The 27,434-nt window shown below is 44.0% G+C and overlaps 2 protein-coding genes across 3 annotated transcripts; one reads left to right on the top strand and one right to left on the bottom strand.

Moving 5' to 3' along the window:
• Positions 1-2,299: 2,299 nt before the first annotated feature.
• Positions 2,300-8,563, bottom strand: LOC102709278 (putative leucine-rich repeat receptor-like protein kinase At2g19210). 2 transcript variants are annotated; one of them, XM_006654116.3, is made up of 12 exons: positions 7,823-8,563; positions 6,673-7,746; positions 6,232-6,394; positions 5,987-6,058; positions 5,290-5,361; positions 5,091-5,171; positions 4,641-4,822; positions 4,308-4,510; positions 4,066-4,192; positions 3,578-3,649; positions 3,231-3,423; positions 2,300-3,105 (listed from the first exon to the last, which is right to left on the bottom strand). In XM_006654116.3, the coding sequence occupies exons 1-12, from the start codon at positions 7,896-7,898 to the stop codon at positions 2,616-2,618; spliced, it is 2,805 nt and encodes a 934-aa protein (XP_006654179.1). In that variant the 5' UTR covers positions 7,899-8,563; the 3' UTR covers positions 2,300-2,615. The 2 variants fall into 2 exon arrangements, with proteins under 2 accessions (XP_006654179.1, XP_006654181.1); XM_006654118.3 differs by lacking the exons at positions 5,091-5,171; positions 5,290-5,361.
• A 2,891-nt stretch (positions 8,564-11,454) lies between these two features.
• LOC102716135 lies at positions 11,455-18,099 on the top strand. Its single transcript, XM_015837391.2, has 9 exons — positions 11,455-11,563; positions 12,750-12,923; positions 13,892-14,315; positions 14,707-14,975; positions 15,449-15,517; positions 15,586-15,642; positions 16,406-16,458; positions 16,540-16,615; positions 16,741-18,099. Exons 1-9 carry the CDS (start codon positions 11,520-11,522, stop codon positions 17,801-17,803), a joined length of 2,229 nt encoding a protein of 742 aa, XP_015692877.1. The 5' UTR covers positions 11,455-11,519; the 3' UTR covers positions 17,804-18,099.
• Positions 18,100-27,434: the final 9,335 nt, after the last annotated feature.

The raw sequence follows: 27,434 nt of genomic DNA, 5'->3' as shown, positions 1-27,434 counted from the left end.
TGGATGACGGGCGGCGGCGAGGCTCGAGCGGCGGCGTTCGGGTGGCGAGGGGAAAACCGGTGGCGGCGAGCGGAGGTGGGGTTTAAATAGAGGGATGGGGTTGCCGGCATTTGGAAAGGGGCACGGGGATGGAAGGTGGCGCCGATTTGGAATGTGGCGGCGTGATTTGCGACGGATAGCGGCAATCGCGGCGGCGGCGCCGAGCCGAATTCGGGGAAAGGGGAGGGAGGTGGCTGGCAGGCGGGCCCGGCCTGTCAGGGGGCGCGGGCGGCGAGGGAGGCTGGCTAGACCGGCGCGGCGCGGGCGAACAGCTGGGCCGATCGGCAGCGGGAGGGCGCGCGCGGGAGGAGGGGGAGCAGGCCGAGCAGCGGTTGGGCTGGCCCGGGGAGAGGGAAAGGAGGGAAAAAAGAAAAAGAGAGAGAAAAAGCCTCACCTTGCAAATTTTAATTTGAATTTTTGGGCAACTTTTATAATTTAAATTTCAACTTTAAATCTAGTTAATGAATTTGCAGACTTTGACTTATTTGAATTAAATTAATTCTTTTGAGGGGTATTTCTCCAGAGTTTTAATTATACCAATTATTGATTAGCAATTTTCTTTATTGAATTTTGGCTTAGGATAGAAACTTGGGCGTGACATTCTAGATATAAAACCTTTGCTCGAAGTCTTGTTCCGATAGTCTTCCTCTCTAGCCCATTAGCATGCACCGAGATTGCCTTCCCTCCATAAAAGGAAAGTCCTCCCTTTTCCCTACAAAACACACTAAGCACTATTCCACGAACAGATGTTGCTCAACCTAAAGATATGCCCCCACTTTTTAACACCTCTCACATGCCTTAGCCAATACATTAGATGATCAGGCATGGTTACCAATGACATGTTGTTTGATGACACTCCCTCCATCTTTGAGGGGGTCTAGACCCCCACAGGTGGGCATAAAAGGAAGGAAAAAAGGAGTCCTAGTGAACCATCACAATAAGTGAACAAGTAAGTTTTGTTGCCTAACAATATGAAGCATTGAACCTAACAAAAGATAGGGCCTAAAGCAAAAGCCATAAACGAGTGGAATCAATGTATCTCTGACCTTGCACCGGCCATCCAACGGACCTATAGCCTTGGCATTTAAGTTAATCCTGCTCCTATGTCATATGATGTCGTATGACTTAATGCTTCGAAGTCCACTTGAAGGTGATAAACCCTGAGCACCACTCGATAAACTCACACCTCTAATTAGCCCGATCTTTCGGTGACTTGATGATAACTACAATCAAGAATAAACATTGATGACCTGACTATAACTGTACGAGACGTTATTGTATTGTGCGTTAGCGATGATACATCTCTCCACGTTCGGAACCAACTATTATTCTATATACATATCATCCTTGAATTGATGGCCAAACCAAAGTGGTCAACCGTACATTCTCTACAATGTTGCAGGCTATTTTGAAGTAGAATTTTAAGGTGTGAAAGAATGTCTACCTCACATAGAGTTCGTCTACAATAGTACGGTGCATTCTACCATAAAGATGAGTCGTTTTTAGGTGTATATGGTTTTAATCCACGTGCGCCTATTTGTTACGTGATATTACCTATAGATTAGATATGTGGTATTTTTATACCAAATGATTTTCTGAAATTAGGCCTGAATGAACGGTGTCGTTCCTTTTAATTTTATTCATTTACATATTTAATTGTTTATCTTAGATTTTGATCATAGAAACATTATTTTCATAAAATTTCATCACCAAACACTCTACAACTCCATATGTATTATTACCAGGAAATTTTGTGGTTTTCTCGACAAAATTTTTGAATTTGCTCGAACTTTATTCAAACCAAACTGCCCGTAACCACTACCATGCCACGGCGGTTTTACCGGTCACCGTGGCGATTACCGGCAGTTTCTCAAACCTGGGCCAAACAAGGCATTTGATTCAAAGAAGCCTCCATCATCACTAATGTAGTTATTTCTAAGCAATTAACAAGCATGGCTCTTATAAACCCGATTCCAATCTGAGAATCCGCCTACAAAGCAGAGAAACATTCATCATAACTCTCCAGTATTTATAATTCTCAGCCCTCCAAATTCCATTATGTGTCCCATTTTGGCTTGTGTTATCTCCTTTTATCCTGTAATCCCTTCCAAAAGAATGCGCCTCTGTTACCATCTTTTGATGCATCCCTAAAGTTAGCAGATCCCATGGCATTACTTGTCTCTGTCATATCAGAGCTCCATCAGTTCCTTTTCAATTTTTATCTAGGACTCTTGAATCCTAGGATGTGCATGTATGCTCTGCATATGAAGTTTTTTTTGGTTTGGGAATTGAAGAATGATATGATGATACATAGCAGGCAGTGTCAAAAATTAAGATAGCAAGGGTCACTCAGAGAAAAACAGAGCACCCTCTACTCACCAAAAGTAACAGAAGCCAGTGGTTAACAAGAGGCACATTTCATGCCCAAATATAGGAGGAAGTTCATGTAAATCAAAAGCGAGTACTAGATGTACGGTTCATGACAAAATTTGCCACATTCCCTAGAAAATTTGCCACATTCGCTATGCATGTCACGTACCCAGCTGGTGCGGAGGCCCGCGTAATTTTGCAGGCTGTCATTCGCATGTCACATACCTTGTTGATGTTTCGACAAAGGCCTGTTCTAACTGAAGTGCAGCGATGTAGTCAGCAGCGGCATCGCGATCAGCACACCCTGAACCGGTGAACCGAACAGCTGATGAGATGGTGGTTCTGGATCTCATGAAGCTCGGCGATGACAATGACAGCTCCAGTTGCAAGCTCTGCGTCAGTGTGGTGACAACATCCTCCATAATTGGCCGGTCCTGACCAGTGGGCTGAGTGCAATCTAGAGCCAATTGTGCCACCATCTCTACTGAGCTGTGATTGCAATTGTCTCGTATCCTCGGATCAGTGATAGCCTCAATTCCTCCTCCATTTAAAAGCCAGTCGCGCATGCACTGTGCAAGGTTCCTCTCCACACCATTGATGGTGACAATCGCTGACCTTCCTGTGATGATCACCATGAGAACAACTCCGAAGCTGAACACATCATTGCTCTCACTTGGATGACTAGTTTGAAGGGATCTGCATAGCATATATGCAATGCATGCTCATGGTTACTGGTGACAACGACCTTAACAAAAAGAAAATTATGAATGAAACTAAGCTAACACAGTTGGTCAAGAATTAACAAGTAGATAATTATATACTCTGGGTCCATGTATCCTGGAGTGCCAGCCAGTTGGGTTGGGGTGTGTGTTCCCACTGTCCCATGGATGGAAGCCCTTGTCAACCCAAAGTCAGATATCTTTACTTCAAGGCTTGCTGTCAGAAGGATGTTTCCTGTCTTTACATCTCTGTGAATTAAAGGCTGACTACACGACCTGTGCAGATAATTTAATCCTGCATGCATATATGTGTATGTGTATAATTATTTCAAACATGAGAAACATATATGTAAGGGTAGAGATTATCCAAATTATATGCTCAGCTACAGTCTACACTCATTTGCACCAGTTAAAACTGAGCTGCAAACTAAAATAAAGATGTCTAGTACCATTGGCAGATCCTAGTGCAATGTTAAGACGTTGCAGCCAAGTAAGGGGTGGTTCAGATGGAGCTTCCTGACCTGTGAACAAGAACAAATGCAAGGGTGATTATACTGTGGACTACTGAATTAGGGGCTTTTTTTAAATTGTGGAACTATTTATTTTTCCTTCTTTCTATAAAGTTTTAAGTTGATTTTTAATTCCAAAGTACTTTTCATGTGATATTTCATGACACGTACATAAGGATTCTTTTTTCGTTAAAAAAATAAAGCAAACTCAGTATAGAATGGATAGATTTAATTACTTTCTTTAATTTGATTAATGTGTGAATTCCTATTGTGCCTAATTAGATTATATTTTGTTCGATCAATCGTTGAGCAGAACAGACCTATACATGAAGATTGCAGCAGCGTCAAAAAGGCCAGGTAGTATGGTATATGAAATGCTGGCTAACAAAAATTGTGGGGGTAAAAATCTAATCGAACTAACTACCAACCTCTGAGCCGGGCCTCCAGGGTTCCCCCATCCATGTATTCATACACAAGGCATCTGTGTTCCTTATCGTCACAATAGCCAATTAAGGACACCAAATTCTTATGATGAACCCTGGTCAGGTGTTGAACCTGCAAGATACACATGGCTACATGTCCATTTTTTATATGATCCAATGATACATAATACTATAGAATAGTCCATGCATGCATCAAACTGTACTGATAGTGGTGCCTTTGTATGTACCTCTGCCAAAAACTGCTTACGATTTCCTCGCAATGTTTGTGATTCAACCTTGACAGCAACAGCAGTTCCATCCTCCAATTTTCCAGCATATACATGACCAAACCCACCTTCCCCAATTACATTTTTCCAGTCATTCGTTATGTCTTGGAGCTCCTTGTACTTGAATCTCCGACTCTTGTATGGATCAGCTTGAGGAAGAACATCTGGATCGAGAGATTCATGCATGCAAAGTCACTCATCTATTTTAAATAGCACTGTACTGTGCAGGCTACAAATAGCTGAATGAATCCCTGTGATGTATGTACATACTGCTAATTTAAGTAGCTACTTTACCTGGGTCTGTCTTCCTTCTCCTGTACCAAATGAAAACTGCAGATAGGGATAGGGCTAACACCATAGCTACTATGACAGCAGCTATTACACGACTTACAACTTTATCCCTCTTCTTGTTTTCATTAGAAATGGAGTTGGGGTTGCAGGTATGATCTCCACATAGGTTGGGGTTATTCCCAATCCTAGCAAACAGAATTAATGTTGATTGAAATACAGGTAAGGGATCATAATTGTATAATTCCAGGTAAACTGGAGAGATTTTAGGTGATTAAATTTCAATCAGGCATCCAACTATAAGTCCTAAAAACAAACAGGGTGCCAAATTGCAAAAATCTGTCTGCTACTCTTGTTTGATATATATATAAAAGCTATCAACAATTTGATGCAATAACTTTGTAGATAGTATGAAATATGAGTTTCCTCCATCAAAAAGTTACGAGAAGTACAAACTTTAGTTTGATCCGCCCACTGTCAGATTTTGCTTGCAGACAAGTTGGAATTGTTCCACTGAGGTTGTTGTTTGACAAATCCCTATGACAGAAGGGAACTATATAAAAAGGTGTTCTGTGCGTTACAGTATCCAAATATACAGTGTTGTTGGCTAGAGAATCTACACTCATTTAGAAAAACAGAGATAGCTAAAACTTACAGAAAGGTAAGTGACAGCATTTCACCCAGATAGTCAGGTATAGATCCTGACAGGTTATTGTGAGATAGATCCCTAGAATTATAAGAAGCATGATGGATTAAGTTGAAGAAAAATAAATAAAAACAGTTGTGGTCTTATGATATTACTTGAAACTCAAGAAAGAGAAGAAAGTGCTTGGATCGTACTATTATGCAGCCATCATGTCATGTCTTTGACTAAGCACCTCCTACCTCTGTTAGAGCACAATACATATTAGGGGTTGGGCCTCGGACAGGACATAATATACTAACCCTAATATACTATCCCTCTATTCTTGATTCTGTTCTCTGCTTGCAGTCCTGCTGTGTGCTCACATGATAGCTCTGCTCTCTTTCGTTTTATCTGGTTATTGTGCATGTTAGTGGTTACTCCTTTTTCTTCCCATTTCTCCTTATCGCTTGTCCATTCTGTTTTTGCTACCCACTGGCTCCGGCTTTTTTATTATGTTTTGTTCTCTAGATCCATGCACGGCAGTAGCAAGTAGAAACAACTATACTATAATGAAATGACTAGTCGGTGGCATGATGACTAAACTCAACTTTACAACTTGATAAACATGCCTGCAGCAGCTACTAATGATCACACCTCAAATACAAATTAAGAACTTGTAGTGTGAAAATGCATGCCTGAAATGATTCTAACAGTATCGATTACGTACAAGTGTTGGAGCGATGAGAGCTGACCAAAGGAAGCATCAATGTCACCAATCAATTCACTGAATGACAAGTTCCTGAAGATAATTGAGATCAAAACAATAAAATGAAAAGGAAATTGGATGCTGTGTGATTTTGATTTTTTTGTCTCTTAACTTCCTGTTGCATGCAATTGTGCAAACCAAAAAAATATTCTGGCAGCATATTTATGCATGCTGTGATATTGATCATTGATGCAGAATTGACTCACAAAGCTGTTATTCTGTGCAAACCCGTGGGATTATATTGGATGTCTCCGATCGGAGTATAATTGCAGCTCAATCCATCCCATGAAAAAGCTGCGGGAGAACAAGGATCACCCTCCCAGTTCTTCTTCACAGAATACTTTGTCTGGATAGTCATCACGGCGTTGGCTGTAGACATATGGCAAGCAAGTAAACAAGTGGAGGAAAATATAGGTTATAGAGTGAAGTGCTTCTTATCATGTAGTAGTGACATACTACCTCCTTATTTTTAATATATAAATGACACCTAGGACAAGCTAATCAGACAAGAAATAGGTTAACTAGCCTCTCTTAAACATCATATATTAAAATATGGAGGTAAGAATAGACAAAGACGAACAAACACATAGATTGATTTGGAAGGCAGGAAAATAAAATGTTATGAAAGCTATATGCATGCTACATACCATCTGAAGAGTCAGTGGGCGACTCTTTTAGTGTCCGCACCAAGAATATCTCCATGCCACTAACCATCGGTGGAAGTTTGGATGTTATTGTTGCATTGAGAAGGATGCTATGCGGACCTGAGCCTTTCACAGTCTGTGATAAAACATCAGCCATCATGTAACGTGGGCTGAATCCAGCAGCCAACAAGGTGTTATCCACAGAGACGAGGAACTGTCGTGACGCATTATCTGGGATTGCCTGCAACTCGGCAAAGTAGAGCACAACAAAGTACTCAGGGCTGATGCCAACATCCATGGATGCATCAGAACTCCATCGCAGGTCCATCCATGAGGCATTCACCACAGTAGATGCACTACGCATCAGATCAGATGGTGCACCATAGGTGTTGTTTTGGGGCGTTTTGACTGTCCCGTTCATTTTGTCAGGTACATCTTCCCAGCCAGGAATGTCTTCATACCTCTGCCAGAAACGGTCATAGTGATCAACTGGGTATCTAATGTTATGGTTATCAGTTCCAAAATGGAAGCGATTGAGGCCAAAGCTGACCCCTTCACGGAAGAAGCTGAGCAAAACCAGAGTCTGTAACACATGGGCCTCTGGATAAAAATTTGCAGGGAGTGACCTGAGGTCAAGCCCAGAGATGAAAGGGGTTCCTGACCCAATATTCACCAAGCAAACTTGCAATAATTCATCAGGGGACATTACAATCGACTCATAGATGTATGCTCTACTAGCGTCAGTAATGTTCACCGAGACCCAGTAGTTGGCCCCAAGATACAGATCAAATGCAGGAGTCATGTTCAGAGCATCGTAATTGCCATACCCGAAGGTGGCCCTCACCAGGTACTTGCCACCTCTTGTTAGCTGCTTGAGCGTATAGCAGTTGCGAGTTCCATTGGGGAAGTTGCGAACAGTTGTGTACTGCTGTGAAAGATCCATCTGCATGCTCCCAACATCAACATTGTGGATAAACCCTGCATCGGTGAATCCCACATCGGCTACATATGTTAGATTTCTCTTGGAATCCTGGTAGCTCGGCGTCGTGATATATCCACAATCGATGCTTATGAAACCTGCCAGAGCAAAAGATCACGATCAATTCGGAAAATCAGCTCAACTCTATACATAATAAAAGAGGAGAAATCTTACCAAGATTGTCTAGTTGACCATGGATGCAAAACAACAAGCTTAAGGTGACCACGAAAACAGCCTCCCACAGAGACATCGAGCTCGAACATTCAAAATAACATTCCTGCTATGCTTCCAATGAAGAATCCATGCCTCCCTCTGATACAACTATGTATAACTTTGTAAGTGTCGTCCATTTTTATGCAATGAAGTTGAAAGCAAAAGCATTCAGTAGCTCCCAACAAAAAATATATATATGAAGAATACATCAAGAACATGATAATATCTAGGATTTCATAGTGACTCCGATAGGAACAAAGCTCATCTTTCTATAAAAGAAGAAACCAAACATGTTCCATCGAAAACATCAGTTCATGGCGCCGGCATAATATACTACAGAACAACCCAGCACAGGAAACATGATGGCTCCAGCTACCATTGACAGCACATTCATCAGTGGAAGCTACCAAAAGAGGCGCCACCGAGCTCCGTCGACCGGCGACCGGCGACCAAGCCGGATTAGGGTTTGGGTGGGGGCGTAACGGATGTTGGCCGAGAGGGAGCTCGGATGCGGACATGGCGATGGCCGCCGCTGGGGTGGGCTGCGGAGGCATCAGGAAGTGATAGGGATAGGAGACGGTGGGCGGCGGTGAGAGGAGGAGAGGGGTGAGAGGCGGGACTCGCCGGCGGCGGTGCCGCTCCGACGAGGTCGACGGCAATCTTGGCAGAAGGGGATGGTTATGTTACAGTGTTGGTGGTGCAGATCTGGGCCACCGCATACCAGTCTGACGTTAGGAAAATAAGGGCACATGTGAAGTATTAAATTTAGTCTAATTATAAAAAAAATTTAGATTTCGCCTAAAAACGCGAGATGAATCTTTTGAGTCTAATCAATCCATCATTAGCACATGTTGATTACTGTAGCACTTATGGTTAATCACGTTTTAATTGACTTGAAAGATTCGTCTCACTATTTCCTCCGTAACAATGTAATTAGTTTTAATGTTTATATATATATATATATATATATATATAATGCTTCATTTAGTGTCTAAAGATTCGATGTGATGTTTTTGGAAAAAAAATTTTGGAACTAAACAACCCCTAACTTGAAGTAATAAATTGACCACTCTGGCCGTGTTGGGCTGCTCGCTTCTTTACCTCTGATTATGTCGTTTTCCGTGCACACGTTTGTATCGCTTTTTATAAAATGTTTTGTTTTTACTATACTCGATTATGAATCTATATGAGATTTTTTTATGGTACACCCAAAACTGTATGAGCCATTTATTATAGATTGATCCAAGAGTTAAAAGATAAATCTTACCTTTTTTGGTAAGATGCTATTTATTATAATTGTTAATGATTTGGATCGGCAATAAAACTATAGGGTGGCAATCAAACTAGGAACTCGATGCTTAGGATGAAGAAGAAGACGATTTACTCAAGTTCAGACTCTCGGTATATAAGATAATATCCTACTTCTGCTTCGCAATGGTATTAGATCGAACAGATCAACTAGAACTAAAAGATAGTCAATCTGGATATGCCGTATGTCTAGCCCTCCCTATAAAGGGTGCTCATGTCCCCCTTATATACTGGGTGATAAGGCTTACAGGCAAAGTACTAATCTGATAAGATTAAAATCTATCCTAATTCGGTTACAGCTCGGATCCGGTACATGTGACATGCAATCCGATAGTTACCAAACTCCGGTTGATACCATATATAATTGCTTTCCTATTCGGTAAATCGCCTGCTTATATACGTATATATATAGTTTACGAATACCCCAGTAGAGTCATTCCACGATAATTAAAAGCTTACTATAAATTTCTACATGGAAGGAAGAAACCAATATTTCCTTGTGTGTATACGAAAAGTAGAATTAACATATGCATTAATTACTAGTAAAATTATAAAATGAATGAAAATTATAATAACCTACTTAGTGAAATGTTATTTAGTTTTTTTCCATTCATTTATTTTTGGAGTTATGAAATAATTTAAACATTGAGTTATATTTATTTTTTTCACATATAAAATTTCCATTATAATTGTAGATACTTCAAATATCTTAAATACAAATGGTATGGGTCATAAATACATCTATTTTATTTTTTGTAATATTCTAGATCACATACCATGCTACTATATTATACTTTGAATTCCAAAAACTTAAATAAATTTAAAGCAAGTGGCACGGTGTGGTGTGACGTACTTGTATTCCATGCATGCACAACGTAGGAGGGTTGTAATTATTGCTTTACTTCTCAGGCGGTAGTATCTATGAGAGGAGACAAAAACATTTGTTTAAAACACAAATCACCAAATAAACAACGGTTAGTATTTGATGACAGAGTTTTAGAGGTATAACTTGGAGCACTCTAAAAGCCCTCATATGACATACGTGTTCAGATTTATCAATATGCATATAAGTTTAATAGCATTATCTTTTCGTTTCTGTTTAGGCTAAACTAAAATTTAAATTTTTAATCTTAAATTTAGAGTTGATTTTAAGGATTTTTCATTGAAGTTTATTTATTAGCCATTGATTTTGGATCACTGAGCAGATACAGAGAAATATTATTTATAAATTATTTTTTGTTTGGAAAAACAATGACCACCTAAGATAAATGAAAATATCTTTTAATCTGAAATGGAAACCATGGTAATATCGTATTTTTTTTGTTTACCACACAGCTTCACACCCCAACCTTCAGTTGAGAACTCGTAATTGTTCCATACACAAATATACTAGAGATATCCCAACACGGTAACTTCTGCGTTGTTAATTTAACAAAGATTAATATTAAGAAGAAAATGCTATGATGTTTTATAATAAATAAGAAATAAATTGAAGTGTAAGTGTAGGAGATAAAATTAAAAATCATAAATAATAAGTGACTAATGAGAGAAATAATACTATTAAAATTATTTATATTTCATTAATATATAAGATCAAATTGCTGCGAGTTTACCATACCGCCGGTACGTACTGCACGGGGAAAATGGAAAGTGCACGCATCCCATGGGCTATCTCGTCTCGTGTCGTGCGAAAGGCGTCCCGCCATGTCGCTGCCAGGATCCAACCTCGACAGAGACCGGTCCAACACAATGGCACGTGCTCAAGCGCATGGCCAGACAAAACAACAGATGGTGACACGTCACCAGCATGCACCCCCTCTCACGCTGCAGTCGCTGCTCTCCTTTTACTTCCCGCAACAAAAGAAAAAGAAAAAAAAAATACACAGGCGGCAAGGGAAGAAACACACACCGCGCAAATCCACGATGAGACCGCACTGACATCTCGGCCCATAGCTTCGCTGGACCCACCTGTCGGTGATCCTGCACCCCATGCCAGCCTACCCTTTGCCGTAACAAACAAGGCGGTACTCCTCCGCGGGATAAACTTGGCTAACCCCTACACGTCACGTAACATGACCAACACGTGTGCCACTCCCCTGCATGGCCCACATGTCATGGTCATATCCACCAGGTCAGTTCTATTTTTTGTGGACCACGATATCTCTCACTTTTAATTTCATCCTCCCTTGATCTGATTACAAAAATAGAGAGAGGACCAAACTGTTCCGTTGGCTTCTATGCCTCCCTCCTTCGGATTCCTTTCTTCACCCTTCTTTTCACGACCTTCCAAAAGGAGCCGTGGTGTCTAAATCCACGTCGTGTCCCCCGTTGCGCGAATCGGCCGACGATAATGCTGCAGGAATTCATCCACCACGTCATCGCCATCATCAAGGAGTGAGCTTCTATCCTCCCATCGCCTCGATCCTCACCTGCGCACGGTTGCTCACCTCCTGTCGAGGGAGTAGTGTTTTTTTTCTTTTGTTTTAGTTTTGGGCTATGCGCATGCTTGTTTTGGCTGCGGTTTTTGTTGGAATTTATTGGAGATGGAGGGGAGGATTGGAGGTAATGCTTTGGGGTCCTAATTTCTGATTTGAGATTTTGGATTAAGGTTAGGGAATTTCGATTAAGGCTAGTTGTTGCTGATTTTATATTTCATTCATCAATCCAAAAAAAAAAAGCAATAGGATGTGATTTGTTGGATAAGAATTGATATTGAAAGATGGGTGATTGATATTTTAAACAATGGAGTTCCGAAAGATTTGGGGAGGTGGAGGTATTATATAGAAAAATCATGGCATGGCTAAAGCACAATTTTTTAATTTAGGCAGCATTATCATGATACTAAGTGTGGAAATGTTATTATGTGAATTACTGAATTATGCTTGTGGACTTACAAGTAAGGACTATGATATTTTAGTGAATGATGATATGAATGATATCAGTGGCAACGGGAGATTCATTGATACTGTTGTTAAGTGTGACCCTCCTACTCAACACCACTTTGACCCATCGTTGGTTGCTACACTCTTTGTTAATCTCTCCGCTGTCTGTTGTCTTATAGTATGCCTTACGAAATTGTAGTTAGTACCTCTTCCCTTGCCAAATAACAAGATATGAATGTTAAAGTCATAACTAGAGCCATTGTACTTACCTTCTACACAACAATGTGGTGTAAACAAAAGAAGTATTGTTGTGAGAGTACCAGCGTGAAACTGTAAATACCATATTTTTATCTTCCTTTATAGATGACTCGGAAAAACTAAAAGCCTCAAACAAATAAGGGTTGAATACTGACTAGTTCTACCTTATAATGCAAATATTTGACATTATGTCTACGAGAGTCCGAGGTCATATATGTAAGTTGTTTTCCCAACATTTTATTACATCAGTCATAATTGCATTTGTGGTCTGGAGTTTATTTGCGTGTACTTATTTATATATACTTTTCATGCTTCAATTATAAATTTATCTGTTTGTGCATTCTCTACTGCAAAGTTTAAGATGCCCGCTAAGTTCCTCTTATATTAGCCCTTCTCTACGAATGGGATGTGTTATTTGACTGCATGTATTGTTTGGCTAGGTCTATGAAGACATTCACATATGAGTCACTAAACAATGTTGCAAGGTTGATAAATGGAATATCAGCACTCTTGTTGACTCTATTACCAGGGAAGGCCAACATGTTAGAAGGCATTAGTGGCTGGGAACTTAGACCATCATTTCGTGGTCCATGTCTTCCTCGCTGGATGAAAAGGTTAGCTTATTTTCTTTTGCTTAAAATTATGCTTAATGTTTAAGCTGGTGGTATCAGTTGAACACTGGTATCCTGTCATGTTTTTGTGCTTTAGTTTTGGGCACAAGTTGTGTTACTATATTTTTCCCTATCTACTAGCATTCTAGCAATGGGCGCATGCATTCGATCAGTTATGCACATGCATAGCTCCTTTATAAGATACTTCATCCAGTCAAAATTATTTGTCGCTTAGGACAAGATTAGGTCAAACTTATAAAATTCCGACTATCGATAATTTTTTAAATGCTTAGTTTAAATACAAGAGAAATTATATGTATAGATTCTCCGCGAAAAGTACTATCATAATATCATAAACTTATTAGGATTTATAAATTTATTTTAACACAAATTTGCTTGTCACAATTTTAGAAATTTGACCAAATCTTGTCTTAAACGATAAATATTTTTGACCGGAGGGAGTAATTTTTCAGTCTTGCATTTGTTGGCCAATTTTACTTTTTGGCATAGGAAGAAACATTTTATTGTAAACATAAGCTAACAATTACAAGGTAGTGAGTGCTCATTAACATGAAGTGGATTTTATAATCTTGAAGTTTTTTATGTGCTATTGCCACTTTGGATTTGGTTTGTGCAAATATTTGTTTAACATAGGCTCTGCCCCATCGAATCTAGTCTCTGGTTGATGGAAAGTTGTGATTATAGTGCCAATGGGTTCTTTCCTTTCGTTGCTAGATAATTTTGAATAAATTTGTATCATATTGTGCAATAGCCGAGCGTACAATTTGGCTGAGGTTATTTTCACCAGCATGAGACCTTACGTCTACCATTTCAGGCTTATGAAGTTCTAAGCTATATTAGTAATATTTATGACTTGTATATGGTTAATGTAACAAGGTTTCACATCTGTTTCTATGATGACAATTTGTTTTACTCTTTCTGATGGCTGCACTTGTTTGTTCTGGTATCAGTGGCGTTTCATCATTCAATGTGTTCATTCATGAACTATCTGTCGATTCTAATGGTGAATTATTAACTGACTCAATCCCTGGGGATGATGAAAATGAAGAGTTTATATGCCCTTCATCTCCATTGTCCCAAAGTTCACGGTTATCACACACAAGCAGTTTTGGTAGACGTGATCATCGATTGAGAAGACCTATTAGATATGCAGTTTCATGGATTCTTTGGCCTGTCAGATTTCTTGTCTCTTTGCTTCAGATTCTATTCAATGCTATGAAGTTTTCGATCACGCAGACAGCTAGTAAAATCCCAGAAAGTCCTTATATTCCAGAAAGTCCCCATGTTTTTAGAAACTTTGCTTCTAGGAGAGGGCTTAACATCAACGATCAAGTTCTTCAACGAACAACTGACAGGAGGCGTGGAGTTTTTGAGGTACTACCTATATAAAATGGATTTGTCCATCATTTATTTGCCAATAATTGCCAATTGCCCTTTTTTGCCCTCCATTGTTTATCTTTATTTCCTATGGAAAATGTAAGTGTAGAATGGATATTTAAATGTTGAATTTGCTTGCATGGATGACGCGTCATGTCCATGTGGCATTTTATTAAGCCAAAGGGCTATATTAAGCAACATAATAAACTTTGGACATTTATCTGGTATGAAATGTGAGGGACTAAATTGATCTTGAAGCAAAAATCAGTGATCATATTAGTTATTCACCAGACCAATTTCTTGAAGATATTCACTTATTGGTCACTAATTTTCTATGTTCACTTTTTTAATAGTCACATCCTGATCCCTCTCTCTTTGTACCATTTAGGATCTCCATCTTGCAATTGAGATTTTCATCGAATCAGTGTTTGACATTGTTCATAAAGGCGCACATTATGTCCTTTCTCCTTCTGAGGTGTGGCAAAAGTTGTTTTGCTGGATTCATAGAGGAGGCGGCAGCAGCAACAGTTCTGTTGTTGATGTACCAACTGCTAATGTTGGCAATGATAATCCGACCCCAACTGAAAGGAAGACTACATATCGACATCCTTTGAATACGGATTCTCGGACATGTGAAGATGTTATCACTGAGCTTGGGTAGGTGATGCAAGATTTTTGGTTCATAAACATGTACATCGAGAATGAGCATCTTTAGCTTTTTTTTTAGGTGTGAAAGTACTTCTTCAGTTGCACTTGCCACAAATTTGTGGGTTTGTGCTTTCTAGTCATACCAACTTATGTAGTAATTGATTTTCTGTTTTTTTTCTTTGCATCAAATGACACTGAAGGCTTACGCAAGCATTATCTGATATATCTAGTTATCCATGAGGTTTGAGCTATGCTTGACTTTCAAGATGAGAAATGTTGTTTACTACCTTTATCAGTCAAGATTGTGGTTGCATGTGTCAATTGAATCTGGACCATGTCTGTATTAATGTGTAAATCCCTGCAATTGTTTATGATTAGAGTCTCAAACAATCTCTCATCTGTTTAGTGAGTTTGATTTTTTTAATTAAATCATTTTTGTCATTGTTCATTTTTAATATGTTAATCTCACCATAATTTTGCAGTTATCCTTTCGAGGCTATAAAAGTAGTTACTTCAGATGGATATGTCTTACTGCTGGAGAGAATTCCAAGGTAAGATGTAAATATTTTTCTCAGTAGTTGCAGTACGGAGACTGAGATTTGGTGCATGCAATTTTCAGGCATGATTCACATAAGGTGGTATTGCTGCAACATGGAATACTTGACTCTTCTATGGGGTGAGTTATAATCAAATGCTTAATCATGATGGCATTTCTAATTTCTTACATGTTTGCTATTAGTGCTTTATAAATATGTTTTAGGTTGATCTTTAATGTTCCATTTAATGTGTGCTCCTATTCTTTTTCTATATTTATATATATTAGCATCATTTCCCCATTTAATAGACTGAAATGACCAGGCAATTGATAGGAAAGAGGTCGCCTAAGTTAGCTTCTACCTTGATTACTATGTTAAGTGCACCATGATTATAGTTAATGAGATCATGGCCTAACTGATCTCGAGAAATATGAGCTGGTATAGTAGGTTTTGATGATGAAGTTGATATTGTTAATTTAGAAAGATTTAAATCTAGTGATTAGAAAGATACAAATGTTGTGTTTGCTGTTCACTGTTATACTACTTAATCAGCAGGATACAATATTTACGATCCACTCTGTTGATATCAACCATCATGTCTTGACTTTAGATTTATAATATAATTGTTATTTACTGATATGTCGTAAGTTGACTGACCCATTTTCTATTCTGTGTATCTATTTCTTTAGTTATGTTAGTTTTCTAAAACTAGTCTTACACCAAAGTTCTTAGTTTTATGCATAATTTAAGAATCAATGCATGCATACAAAAGTATGAACACACTTTTATTGTAGTTGTTTAAGGTTGTGCCGGTAGTGAATAGTCAAAATAGATTCAAATAGTTTCTTATCTATCTTATTTATATGTGGTTTATCTAATAAAGTCATGTTGTTTCTCCTGCAGTTGGGTATCGAATGGTGTTGTTGGCTCACCTGCATTTGCGGCCTATGATCAAGGTTATTATTTAAAATTGGCCGGATATTATATGCTGCAGTAATGTGCAGCAAATGCTCAAAACTCTTTCTGGGTGAATGCAGGTTATGATGTTTTTCTTGGAAATTTGCGTGGTTTGGTCTCCAGGGAGCATGTTGATAAAAATATTTCTTCCTACAAGTAAGTAATACTGCAAAGTATATGAGGTCTTGACTGCATGCAACAAAGCAATTTGTGTTGTAGCTTAAGTCATTTCGCTCTCTGTATTTTGTCATGCCTTATTTGGTTTTGTCAATCCATGCTAGGTACTGGAAATATTCTGTTAATGAACATGGAACCAAAGATATGAAAGCAATCGTTGAAGAAATTCACAAGATTAAAACTTCAGAACTTGGCAAAAGTAGACCTCATATAAATTTGGAAACAAAGGATCAAAACGATAATAAGATAAAAAATTTAGAAGTGCAGGCTTCACAGGATGATGAGAGAGATAGTCAACCATACAAGCTTTGTGCTGTCTGCCACAGCTTGGGTGGTGCGGTGATGTTAATGTATGTAGTGACATCGAGGATTGCGCAGAAGTCCCATAGGTTGTCTAGATTGGTCTTGCTATCGCCTGCTGGCTTTCATGAGGATTCCAATGTGGTGTTCAGCATGGTAGAAAAGCTCATTTTGTTTGTTGGACCAGTACTTGCTCCACTTATACCTGGGCTTTACATACCAACTCGTTTCTTCCGGATGCTACTTAACAAGCTGGCTAGGGACTTCAACAACTATCCTGCTTTGGGTGGCCTTGTCCAAACTCTTATGGGCTATGTAGTTGGTGGCGATAGCTCAAATTGGGTGGGGGTACTCGGGTTGCCCCACTACAACATGGATGACATGCCCGGTGTGTCGTTCCATGTTGCAGTCCACCTTGCACAAATAAAGAGGGCAACAAGATTCCAAATGTATGACTATGGAAGTCCAGCAGCAAACATGGAGGCATATGGAACACCAGAACCGTTGGACCTGGGAGCTCATTATGGCCTCATTGACATCCCAGTGGATTTAGTTGCTGGGCAAAGAGACAAAGTTATCTCACCATCCATGGTAAAGAAGCACTACAAGTTGATGCGCAAGGCTGGTGTAGAGGTTTCCTACAATGAATTCGTGTATGCTCATTTGGATTTCACATTCTCCCATAGAGAGGAGCTTTTGTCCTATGTTATGTCCTGCCTGCTCTTAGTAAATAGCCCTAGAAAAGCTAGCATCAAGCATACCAGTGTCCACCTTCGAAAGCCGAAGAAAGCCCAATCAGAAATTGAAGCTGATTGTGATAGCAAGGAGTATACAGGCATAGTATATAATGGGGTCACCAACGAGTAAAATAGGCATGGGCATGCTGCGTGATGTGATGATCATGTGGAATCTGCTGAGCATTTGTTGTTCATTTGGTGAATAGAACATGTGTTTTTTGTCGCCATGCCGCCTTCATCGTGTAGAAGATGTGAGGATGGATAGAGCCCAGTTCTTTTTAGCACTAGTTAGTTTTGTTGACGGGGATTGTTTTATTATACCCGTAGGAAAACAAAACTTGTATATGTATACACGCCTAGTTGCTATAGTGTTGTTCATATATCATGAAACTATCAGGAACAAGAAGCTACTGTACTGTTTAAGAATGTAGATTGTTGCACCTAATGCATGCTTTCATGTGTTGAAGTTGTGTTTTGTCTTCATTTTCATGAAGAGGTGATTGAAATGCAAGTTTGTTGGCAGTTGTAAGCTTACTTATTGATTAGTCACACTAGCGTGGGGTCTCCGGTGTGCTAATATGTCATGTATTCTTCCAATAGTCGTTGATTCTGTATAGGCTTCTTCGAAGAAAACAATTAAAATATACTACCTCTGTTTCATATAATAAGACTTTTTGGCTTTGCTTAGATTCATCGATGTATAATATATATGTTTTTGTATATGTGCCTAGATTTATTAGCACACAAATAAATCTTAGCTAGGTCAAAAGTCTTATAATATGGAACGGAGGGAATGTCTTGTTTTTTCTATTTTGCAGGAATATAGGAATTGTGGAAATATACATATGCTGTGGCTCGAGGACGAGGCGCTACCACAGACCCACCACGCAGTGCCATGTCCTCGCGCCTCATCACATGTATATTTTCATAATTCTTCTCTCACCTATATTCTAGAAGCAAAATATATTTATTTTTTTCCATCTTTGAACTATATTGCAAAGTTTGGCACAACATGGTTTTGATATGCATACATGTTCTTCCACCTAATCATTTGAACATGCACTTCATTGGCCAAAGATTAAAAGCAGCAAGGTTATTGTCATATTGCCTAACCAATTTACGAGCAACTCTATAGGATTTTGAAATTCGGAGGTAATGTTGCTAACTGAAGGACGGTACGGTAACATCAGTCTTTTTTTTCCTAAAAGAAGCTCTTAGAGAGTTATTATGTGCATATCAACTATGTCGGAGACATAGGTCCGGGGGTATCCCCTAAGTTTGAATGCATGGCATGAGGCTGCTGAGGGCCCACAGACCAGAAACCCTGGAAAAGGGGAGGGGTCGGGCCCTAGAGAGCCGCGTGCTCCCAAGTGGTCGGGCCCGAAAGGTGGCCCTGTGTGCGAGCGATAGAGGGGTCAGGCCTCTCTTGACCCCCTTGGCACTCCAACTATGCATCGTGGGCCCCACCCCGTGTGAGACGTGGCCTCGGCGCCCAACCACCGTATCGCCCTCATGATGGGCATGCGTCTGTGCCGCAACCCCCGTCTGCACTCCTCCCAATGAAAAGGCAGTAGGGGACAGGCTACCCTGACAGCACAGTGACATCCTTGTCACTGACTCACTGCAGGGACAACATGTCCCCCTCGTGTCTCTGTCGCATTAAATAGGATAGACAACCACAGGGGATGTCACGCCCTGAGTTTTACCCTAGCCAAGAAATAATTAAATAATGCATTAAAAATAATTTGTTAATTAAAGTTCAGGAGAAACCCAGTGTAATAAATTAATTTAATTAATTGGAAGCTTTTCGGATATTCTAAAATGTCCCGAAAGCATTTTAAATTATTAACAGGATTTATATTTGAATTGCAGTCAGTAAAATTTTCTCTAATAAACTTAATAAAAATCGGCAAAATTGGAGGCAATTTCTTTTTTTTTCCTCCTTTCTTTTTTCTTTTCTTTTTCCCTTCTCCCTTTTTCCTTTTTCCCTTTTCTTTTTCTCTTTTCCTTTTTCCTCTCCTTGGCCGAACTCCTCCTCCTCTCCTCCCTGTGTACGCACGATCCTCTCTTCCTCCTCTCCAAGTCATGCAGCCTCATCTCTATCTCCACCAAAAAAATCAATTCCAATTAATTCTAAATCTTATCCCCTTGAAACATTATCCATTCCTTGTTAATAGGAGATGGGTAACAAGATCTATCTCTAGCTTCCCCCTATAAATACCCCCTACACCCTTGCCTCTTTCCCTCGTCTCCCTCTCCCGTGCATCTCCAGTCACCTCCTCCGCCTCCGCTACAGCTGTGCCGCCCCTGTTCCAACAGCTGCGCAGCAAGCCGCTAGCAGCCCTGTTGCATCCCTGTTCGCAGCAGCGAAAGCCGATCTAATCTATCACCGATCCTCAGGTTCGCATATATTTTATTCTTGCGAATCAATCTAAATTAATCTACCGTTTAATTGTTCAGGTTTTCTAGCCTAACAGCGAGGAACAACCGCAATCCGTCGCTGATCTCTCCACCAAACCTCAGGTTTGCATACGTTTTATTCATGCAAATCAATCTATCGTTAATCTACCGTGTAATTGCTTAGGTTTTCCAATCTATTAGCTAGCGTAAGATTGATCTACAGTATGAAATTCAATTTCGTACGCGTAGATTGGTTTAACGTTAAAGTCGTCTAATTCTAGTTTAGCGAGTCGTTAAATCTCAATTTAACGGGTCGTTAACTCCTGCCGTTGTGCCGCTAACAGTTCACGGTTTCACGTATCGGATCTAATTTGTCGTACGGATCTCTAATTCGTGCATGATTTGGTTCTGTCGTGTGAATGCGTGTACTGTCTGCAATTTCCCGAGTCGTGTCCCAACCGGCGCTCAAAGTCCGCATCACCTCCCTCCCTCACTCTCCCTTCAGCCTCTTCCTCCTCTCCCGCTGGGCCAGCCCAGTCCTTCCCGCGACCCAGCTCGCCCCTACCTCTCTCCCTCCCGCACCGGGCCGAGCCAGGCCACGGCCCAAACCACCGAGCCCCAAGTCCTCTTCGCCTCCCTCTCCCTCTCCCAGGACACCGACAGGTGGGCCCCATCTGTCGGGCCCGTCTAGCTCCTCCGGCCGAAACCGACGCAACCCCGCCGTCATCGGAGCGTCGTCGCGCGGCCGCGCCCGTCGCGTCGTCGTCGTCTCCCCGAGCCGCCCGGTGTTCCTGTCGTGTCGCCGCCGCATTCACCGTCGGGCGCTGCTCCCCACCGTTGGCCATCGCCACCGGTCTCCACCTTTGCGCCTTCGCCCGCCGGTCAACGGCCATCGTCGGTCGTCCGCCGCCCCACCGTCGTCGTTGTCCACCCAGTGAGCTCTCCCCTTCCTCCTCAATCTCTCCCTCGGCGCCCGCCGTCGCGTCGCTCCGCGCCGCCCGACGTCGTGTCGCCGCGCCTAGCCGCCACGCCGTCCGCGTTGCACCACCTGCGCACGCTTCCGCTCTGCCTCGTCGCCGCGCTCACCACTGTGCGCCGCATCCGCGCAGTCGCTCCGCGTCACCGGCCGCCTTTCGCCTCTGCCGCCGAGCCAACGCCGCGACGCGTCCCCACCGTGCCACGCGGTGCGTGCGCCTCGCGCCCGTGCTTGGCCGCCGCTCGCCGCCGCCCCGCGCCGCCCTCGGGTCACCGCTGCTCTGCGTCGCCGTCACCATTCGCTCGGTCGCCTTGGCCGCTGCCGCGCCGTCGCCGCTTGGCCGCTGCCGCGTCTCCCCGGCCGCCGCCGGTCCCTCTTCGTCTCTGCACGCGCAGGTCGCCACCGCTGTCGGAGTGCGTCGCCTCTTCCCGATCCCCCTCATTCCTCTCCTTGCCGCTGCCGCCCTACTCTCGGGCCGACGTCACCCCGCTGTGCCGACCGCATAGCCGCCGCCGCCTTTATTCGCACGTCCCCGAGCCGTCGCTGCGCCCTTTGCCTCGCCGCCGCCAGTCGAGCTCGCGCCTCACCTCGGTCGCCGTCGCGGAGCCGCGTCATCACCCATCCCCGTTCGACGCCGACTTGCTGCCGCCCTTCGCGCCGCCGGTGAGCATCCCCTTCCCCTTTCCCTCCTTTTCTTCCCCTTCAGCCGCCGTCGTCGACGGGTGTGTCGCCGTCGCGCGCGCGTGCCGTTTGCCGCCGCCGACGCACCCTCTCGGGGCCGTCTCCATCGCCTCGCCATCGCCGCCGCGGGACCGCCGTCCTTCGCCACCCTCCGCGCCGGATGCCGCCGCCCTCCTCTGCCTGCACCCCTCACCGCCACGGCACAAGCCGAGTACCCACGATGCGTCGCCCGTTGCCGCGTCGTCCTCGCGCTCGTGCCGCTGCGTGCGTCCATCCAACCTCCTCTGCTTGCCACCGCGCCGGCACCATCGTGCTGCGCCGCTGCCACGCCTCGCCGTGCACCGCCGCCCTGCTCCCTCACGCCGGTGCAACCGCCACTCTGCTTTCCCCGGTCGTCGCCAAATCCATTGCCCGGAGTAACCACCGCCCCGCTTCTCCTGGCCGCCAGCCGCCGCCTCGCGCCGCCGCGCTCTCCGGATTTCCCGCGCCGAATCCGCCACTGACTCCATCTCCCGCGCCCGCAACGGCCGCCGTCCGCCGCGCCCGCGTGTGCAACGTGGTCTCTAACCGCCGCCTCCGCCCTAGCCGGCCGCCCCTATAAAATTCGCCTCCCTGCCCGCCGCCGCCGTTTCCTTCCCCTCTCCGCCCGAGCCGCCGTTGGGCCTAGCCACCCCGCCGCCGCGCCCGATCTCGCCACCTGTGCGCTGCCTTCCACGCCGCCGGTCGTCACCACCCATCCCCGTTCGACGCCGACTCACCGACGTCGCCGCCGGTAAGCCGTCGTCATCCCTCTTCCCTCTCTTTTTCCCTCCGCACGATGTCGCTGAGGTCGCCGCCGCTGCCACGCGTGTGCGTGCCCCAGACGTCACCGTCGCCCCTCCGCCCATCGTTACCCTTGCCTCGCCGTCGTCGACGCCGGAGCGCCGTCGCCCTCCCATCGCGCCGTCGTCGCCGTCGGCCATGCGCCTCCTCTCTACCTCGGCCGCCGCCTCACCTCGCCGATCCTTAGCGCCGCCGCTCGCCGCGCCGTCGGTCGTCGCCGCCACCCGCTGCCGTTGCGCCGACGTCGCCGGTCGCCGCTCGCGCCGCCGCCCCGCCGCCTGCTGCCTGCCGCGCCTGCGCTCTCCCCTCCCTCCTCTGCTCTCTTCCTCTGTCCAGCGGGCCCGACCAGTCGATCTCTCTCTCCTCGTGGGCCCCACTCGTCAGCCGGTCAGTCTCCCCTCCCCCTCTCTCTCTCACCGCCTTGTGGGCCCCAGCCGTCAGCCTCCTCTCACTCCTGCGCTGACGTCATGCCTCCGATTAATTGCGCAATAAATCAATAAGGTTTTCTGTTTAGTTTAAAAACCCACAAAACTTCTAAAATTCATAAGTAATTCATCTAGTCTCCGTTTAGGTCCAGTCAAGTTTCATTAAATCCAGAAAAATGCCAAGAATCCATTAAAAATAGTTTCTTTCTCTGTTTCAGTAGTTTTATAGCCTGTTTTGTTTGTTTTGCCTTGTTTGTCGTAGGTTTTGACCCCGTCGCAGCGCCGTTCGTTCCCGAAGTCGTCGCCGAAGTTCCTCGTGGGTCTAAGCAAGGCAAGTGGCACCCTTCTTTGATCATATTGAACCTATGATTATAAAATTCCCCGCTTTTACATTCAAACATGCATTGTATTCAAATGTATTTACTTTATTTATCTATTGGGCAATTACCTCTATACCCGTTGATCCCCATTCACCATTATTGTCATCCCAGGGTTAATTTGACTAGAATTAGGGTTAGTCAATGCTTAGCCATGCTTAGTTCAACTAGCTCACCAATTATTATTTAATTATTGTTGCACTTTGGTACACCTTCAATGGTTGTTATCATTATTCATTTCCCGAGGTGGATTAATACAACTAAAATATTGCTTATGGTGGGCTGTGGGTGCATGGTTTTGAGAGTCGTGCCCATGGCAGTTAAGGACCGGTTCTCAGGAAACCCTGAAGGTCTTACACGTACTAACCACAAGCCAGAATGGGCAACGGTGAGACTCGTAATCTAGCTTGTCCCTATTCGACGTACCCAGGCAAGGGTAGGCGTGATGGAGTATGGACGGGCAATCGTGGTGTAACGAAAGCTTCTCCTGCTTCCGGATCTACCAAGGCACAAGAGGGGACTGCCCGACTTGGTGTAAAGGAGGGGGTGAAACCTGAAGTGTGGTGCGATTGTCTAGGGAGGGTTAGGTGAAAGGTCTTATCATGGTTTCCGTACTGAGGTATCGTGGTGATACGTTGGGGCATGGTAACATGCTTGGCAGCCATGTCTTGTGGGTAAAGTTGTACACCTCTGCAGAGTAAAACTATTCGAATAGCCGTGCCCGCGGTTATTGGGCGAACCGACAGACTCACTGGGATTAGTTGAACCCCTTTAATAATTTTATTAATCTTGGAACTGGTTTGACCCTGCGCAATGTGGTGTAACGTTGGCAGTGGTTTGGGTCTGTCGCAACGTGGTTTAACGTTGGACAGAGGGTTGACCCTGTCGCTACGTGGTGTAACGTTCGACAGCGGTCTGGGCCTGTTGCAACGTGGTGTAACGTTGGACAGTGGATGATTATTTTAAATGTTACTTTACTTTTATTTCCGTCTATTTTTATTTACTGTTTTGCTAAATTACTGCAGCTTTTGTGCAAGTTAACCTTAGCCTATCCTTGATACCCTGTTGCATTCATTATTCTCCCCCTCTTGGGTGTTACTTGTTGAGTACGGTGGTTTGTACTCAGCCTTGCTTAATTTTCCCCCACCAGAGCAAGTGCCAGAGCCAGTGTCAGAAGAAGGTTGTTCCGAAGGTTGAAGTGAGGTTCAGTCCGCCGTCGAGAATGCCTGTGGTGTGGAGCCGTCTTCGCCAGCTGAAGCTGAAGATTAGATGGTCTAGTCTTGTTTTCCTCTTTCCGCTGCATTTCGATAGATAATTGTTTTTATTTGTTTTTAAGCCGTGGAACTGTGTATTAATTTGTCATAGTGTGTACTCGGGCTGATGCCTGGACCGAGATTTAATACATGCTATTGTTCAGAAATTTGGTGTAAATTTCTGGGCGTGACAAGTTGGTATCAGAGCCAATCTTGACCGTAGGATGAGCCAAATGGAAACCCCAGGAGCCCTTCTTCATATGCATTAGGTTTTGAAAAATTTGAGTCGTTGTAAAAAAAAAAGGTGTCGAGTCTTTTGGTTTTCAAAATTTAGTTGAGCATACTTGCTTCTCAAACCTTGACCTCTCTCTATAGATGTGTGTCATCCCATCGACGAGCCCGTCCCTTCGTCGCAGCAGTCGACAACGACTTCAGCTGATCAAGTGTCAAGACCGAAGAGTCAAGTTCTTCCAGAGGTGAAGAGTCAGGTCTTCGCTACTCCAAGCGTCGCTCTCAAGTTGAAGATGGAGTCGTTGAAGAGTCAAGCGTTGCTTCTTCAGTCGTCGCAGCCGTTTCGAGCCGTAGACGTTACCCTAGCATCGCCTTTTAGTCGTTGCTTGGTAGTTTTTGTGTGTGTAGGTTTGTTTTGGGGTTAGCGGTTCACCATAACGAGTAGTGGTGTTATGGTTGTACCACCAGGAGTTGAGTGCTCTTTTAAGTGTTTTAATCAAGATCAGAAAATTTCAGTCGAGTAATTCAAGAAAGGCCCCTTTGATTTTCTCCTCTCCCTTTGCTCTCTCCTTCTGCTCTGAAGATGGGGAACACTAGGAACGACAACGACCGCAACAACACCGGTGCAACTGGAAGTGAAGAAAACCGAGCCGTTTCTTCCAACCCTAGGCTGCTTATCTGCACCTCTTTAACAGCTCCTCCGAATCTCGGGGACGAGATTCTGTTTAAGGGGGGTAGATTTGTCACGCCCTGAGTTTTACCCTAGCCAAGAAATAATTAAATAATGCATTAAAAATAATTTGTTAATTAAAGTTCAGGAGAAACCCAGTGTAATAAATTAATTTAATTAATTGGAAGCTTTTCGGATATTCTAAAATGTCCCGAAAGCATTTTAAATTATTAACAGGATTTATATTTGAATTGCAGTCAGTAAAATTTTCTCTAATAAACTTAATAAAAATCGGCAAAATTGGAGGCAATTTCTTTTTTTTTCCTCCTTTCTTTTTTCTTTTCTTTTTCCCTTCTCCCTTTTTCCTTTTTCCCTTTTCTTTTTCTCTTTTCCTTTTTCCTCTCCTTGGCCGAACTCCTCCTCCTCTCCTCCCTGTGTACGCACGATCCTCTCTTCCTCCTCTCCAAGTCATGCAGCCTCATCTCTATCTCCACCAAAAAAATCAATTCCAATTAATTCTAAATCTTATCCCCTTGAAACATTATCCATTCCTTGTTAATAGGAGATGGGTAACAAGATCTATCTCTAGCTTCCCCCTATAAATACCCCCTACACCCTTGCCTCTTTCCCTCGTCTCCCTCTCCCGTGCATCTCCAGTCACCTCCTCCGCCTCCGCTACAGCTGTGCCGCCCCTGTTCCAACAGCTGCGCAGCAAGCCGCTAGCAGCCCTGTTGCATCCCTGTTCGCAGCAGCGAAAGCCGATCTAATCTATCACCGATCCTCAGGTTCGCATATATTTTATTCTTGCGAATCAATCTAAATTAATCTACCGTTTAATTGTTCAGGTTTTCTAGCCTAACAGCGAGGAACAACCGCAATCCGTCGCTGATCTCTCCACCAAACCTCAGGTTTGCATACGTTTTATTCATGCAAATCAATCTATCGTTAATCTACCGTGTAATTGCTTAGGTTTTCCAATCTATTAGCTAGCGTAAGATTGATCTACAGTATGAAATTCAATTTCGTACGCGTAGATTGGTTTAACGTTAAAGTCGTCTAATTCTAGTTTAGCGAGTCGTTAAATCTCAATTTAACGGGTCGTTAACTCCTGCCGTTGTGCCGCTAACAGTTCACGGTTTCACGTATCGGATCTAATTTGTCGTACGGATCTCTAATTCGTGCATGATTTGGTTCTGTCGTGTGAATGCGTGTACTGTCTGCAATTTCCCGAGTCGTGTCCCAACCGGCGCTCAAAGTCCGCATCACCTCCCTCCCTCACTCTCCCTTCAGCCTCTTCCTCCTCTCCCGCTGGGCCAGCCCAGTCCTTCCCGCGACCCAGCTCGCCCCTACCTCTCTCCCTCCCGCACCGGGCCGAGCCAGGCCACGGCCCAAACCACCGAGCCCCAAGTCCTCTTCGCCTCCCTCTCCCTCTCCCAGGACACCGACAGGTGGGCCCCATCTGTCGGGCCCGTCTAGCTCCTCCGGCCGAAACCGACGCAACCCCGCCGTCATCGGAGCGTCGTCGCGCGGCCGCGCCCGTCGCGTCGTCGTCGTCTCCCCGAGCCGCCCGGTGTTCCTGTCGTGTCGCCGCCGCATTCACCGTCGGGCGCTGCTCCCCACCGTTGGCCATCGCCACCGGTCTCCACCTTTGCGCCTTCGCCCGCCGGTCAACGGCCATCGTCGGTCGTCCGCCGCCCCACCGTCGTCGTTGTCCACCCAGTGAGCTCTCCCCTTCCTCCTCAATCTCTCCCTCGGCGCCCGCCGTCGCGTCGCTCCGCGCCGCCCGACGTCGTGTCGCCGCGCCTAGCCGCCACGCCGTCCGCGTTGCACCACCTGCGCACGCTTCCGCTCTGCCTCGTCGCCGCGCTCACCACTGTGCGCCGCATCCGCGCAGTCGCTCCGCGTCACCGGCCGCCTTTCGCCTCT

The sequence above is a fragment of the Oryza brachyantha genome, chromosome 5, assembly GCF_000231095.2.
Source record: "Oryza brachyantha chromosome 5, ObraRS2, whole genome shotgun sequence".
Lineage (NCBI taxonomy): Eukaryota > Viridiplantae > Streptophyta > Magnoliopsida > Poales > Poaceae > Oryza > Oryza brachyantha.
The sequence above is the reverse complement of the archived record's forward strand: the minus strand, read 5'-3'. Positions and strand labels throughout refer to the sequence as shown.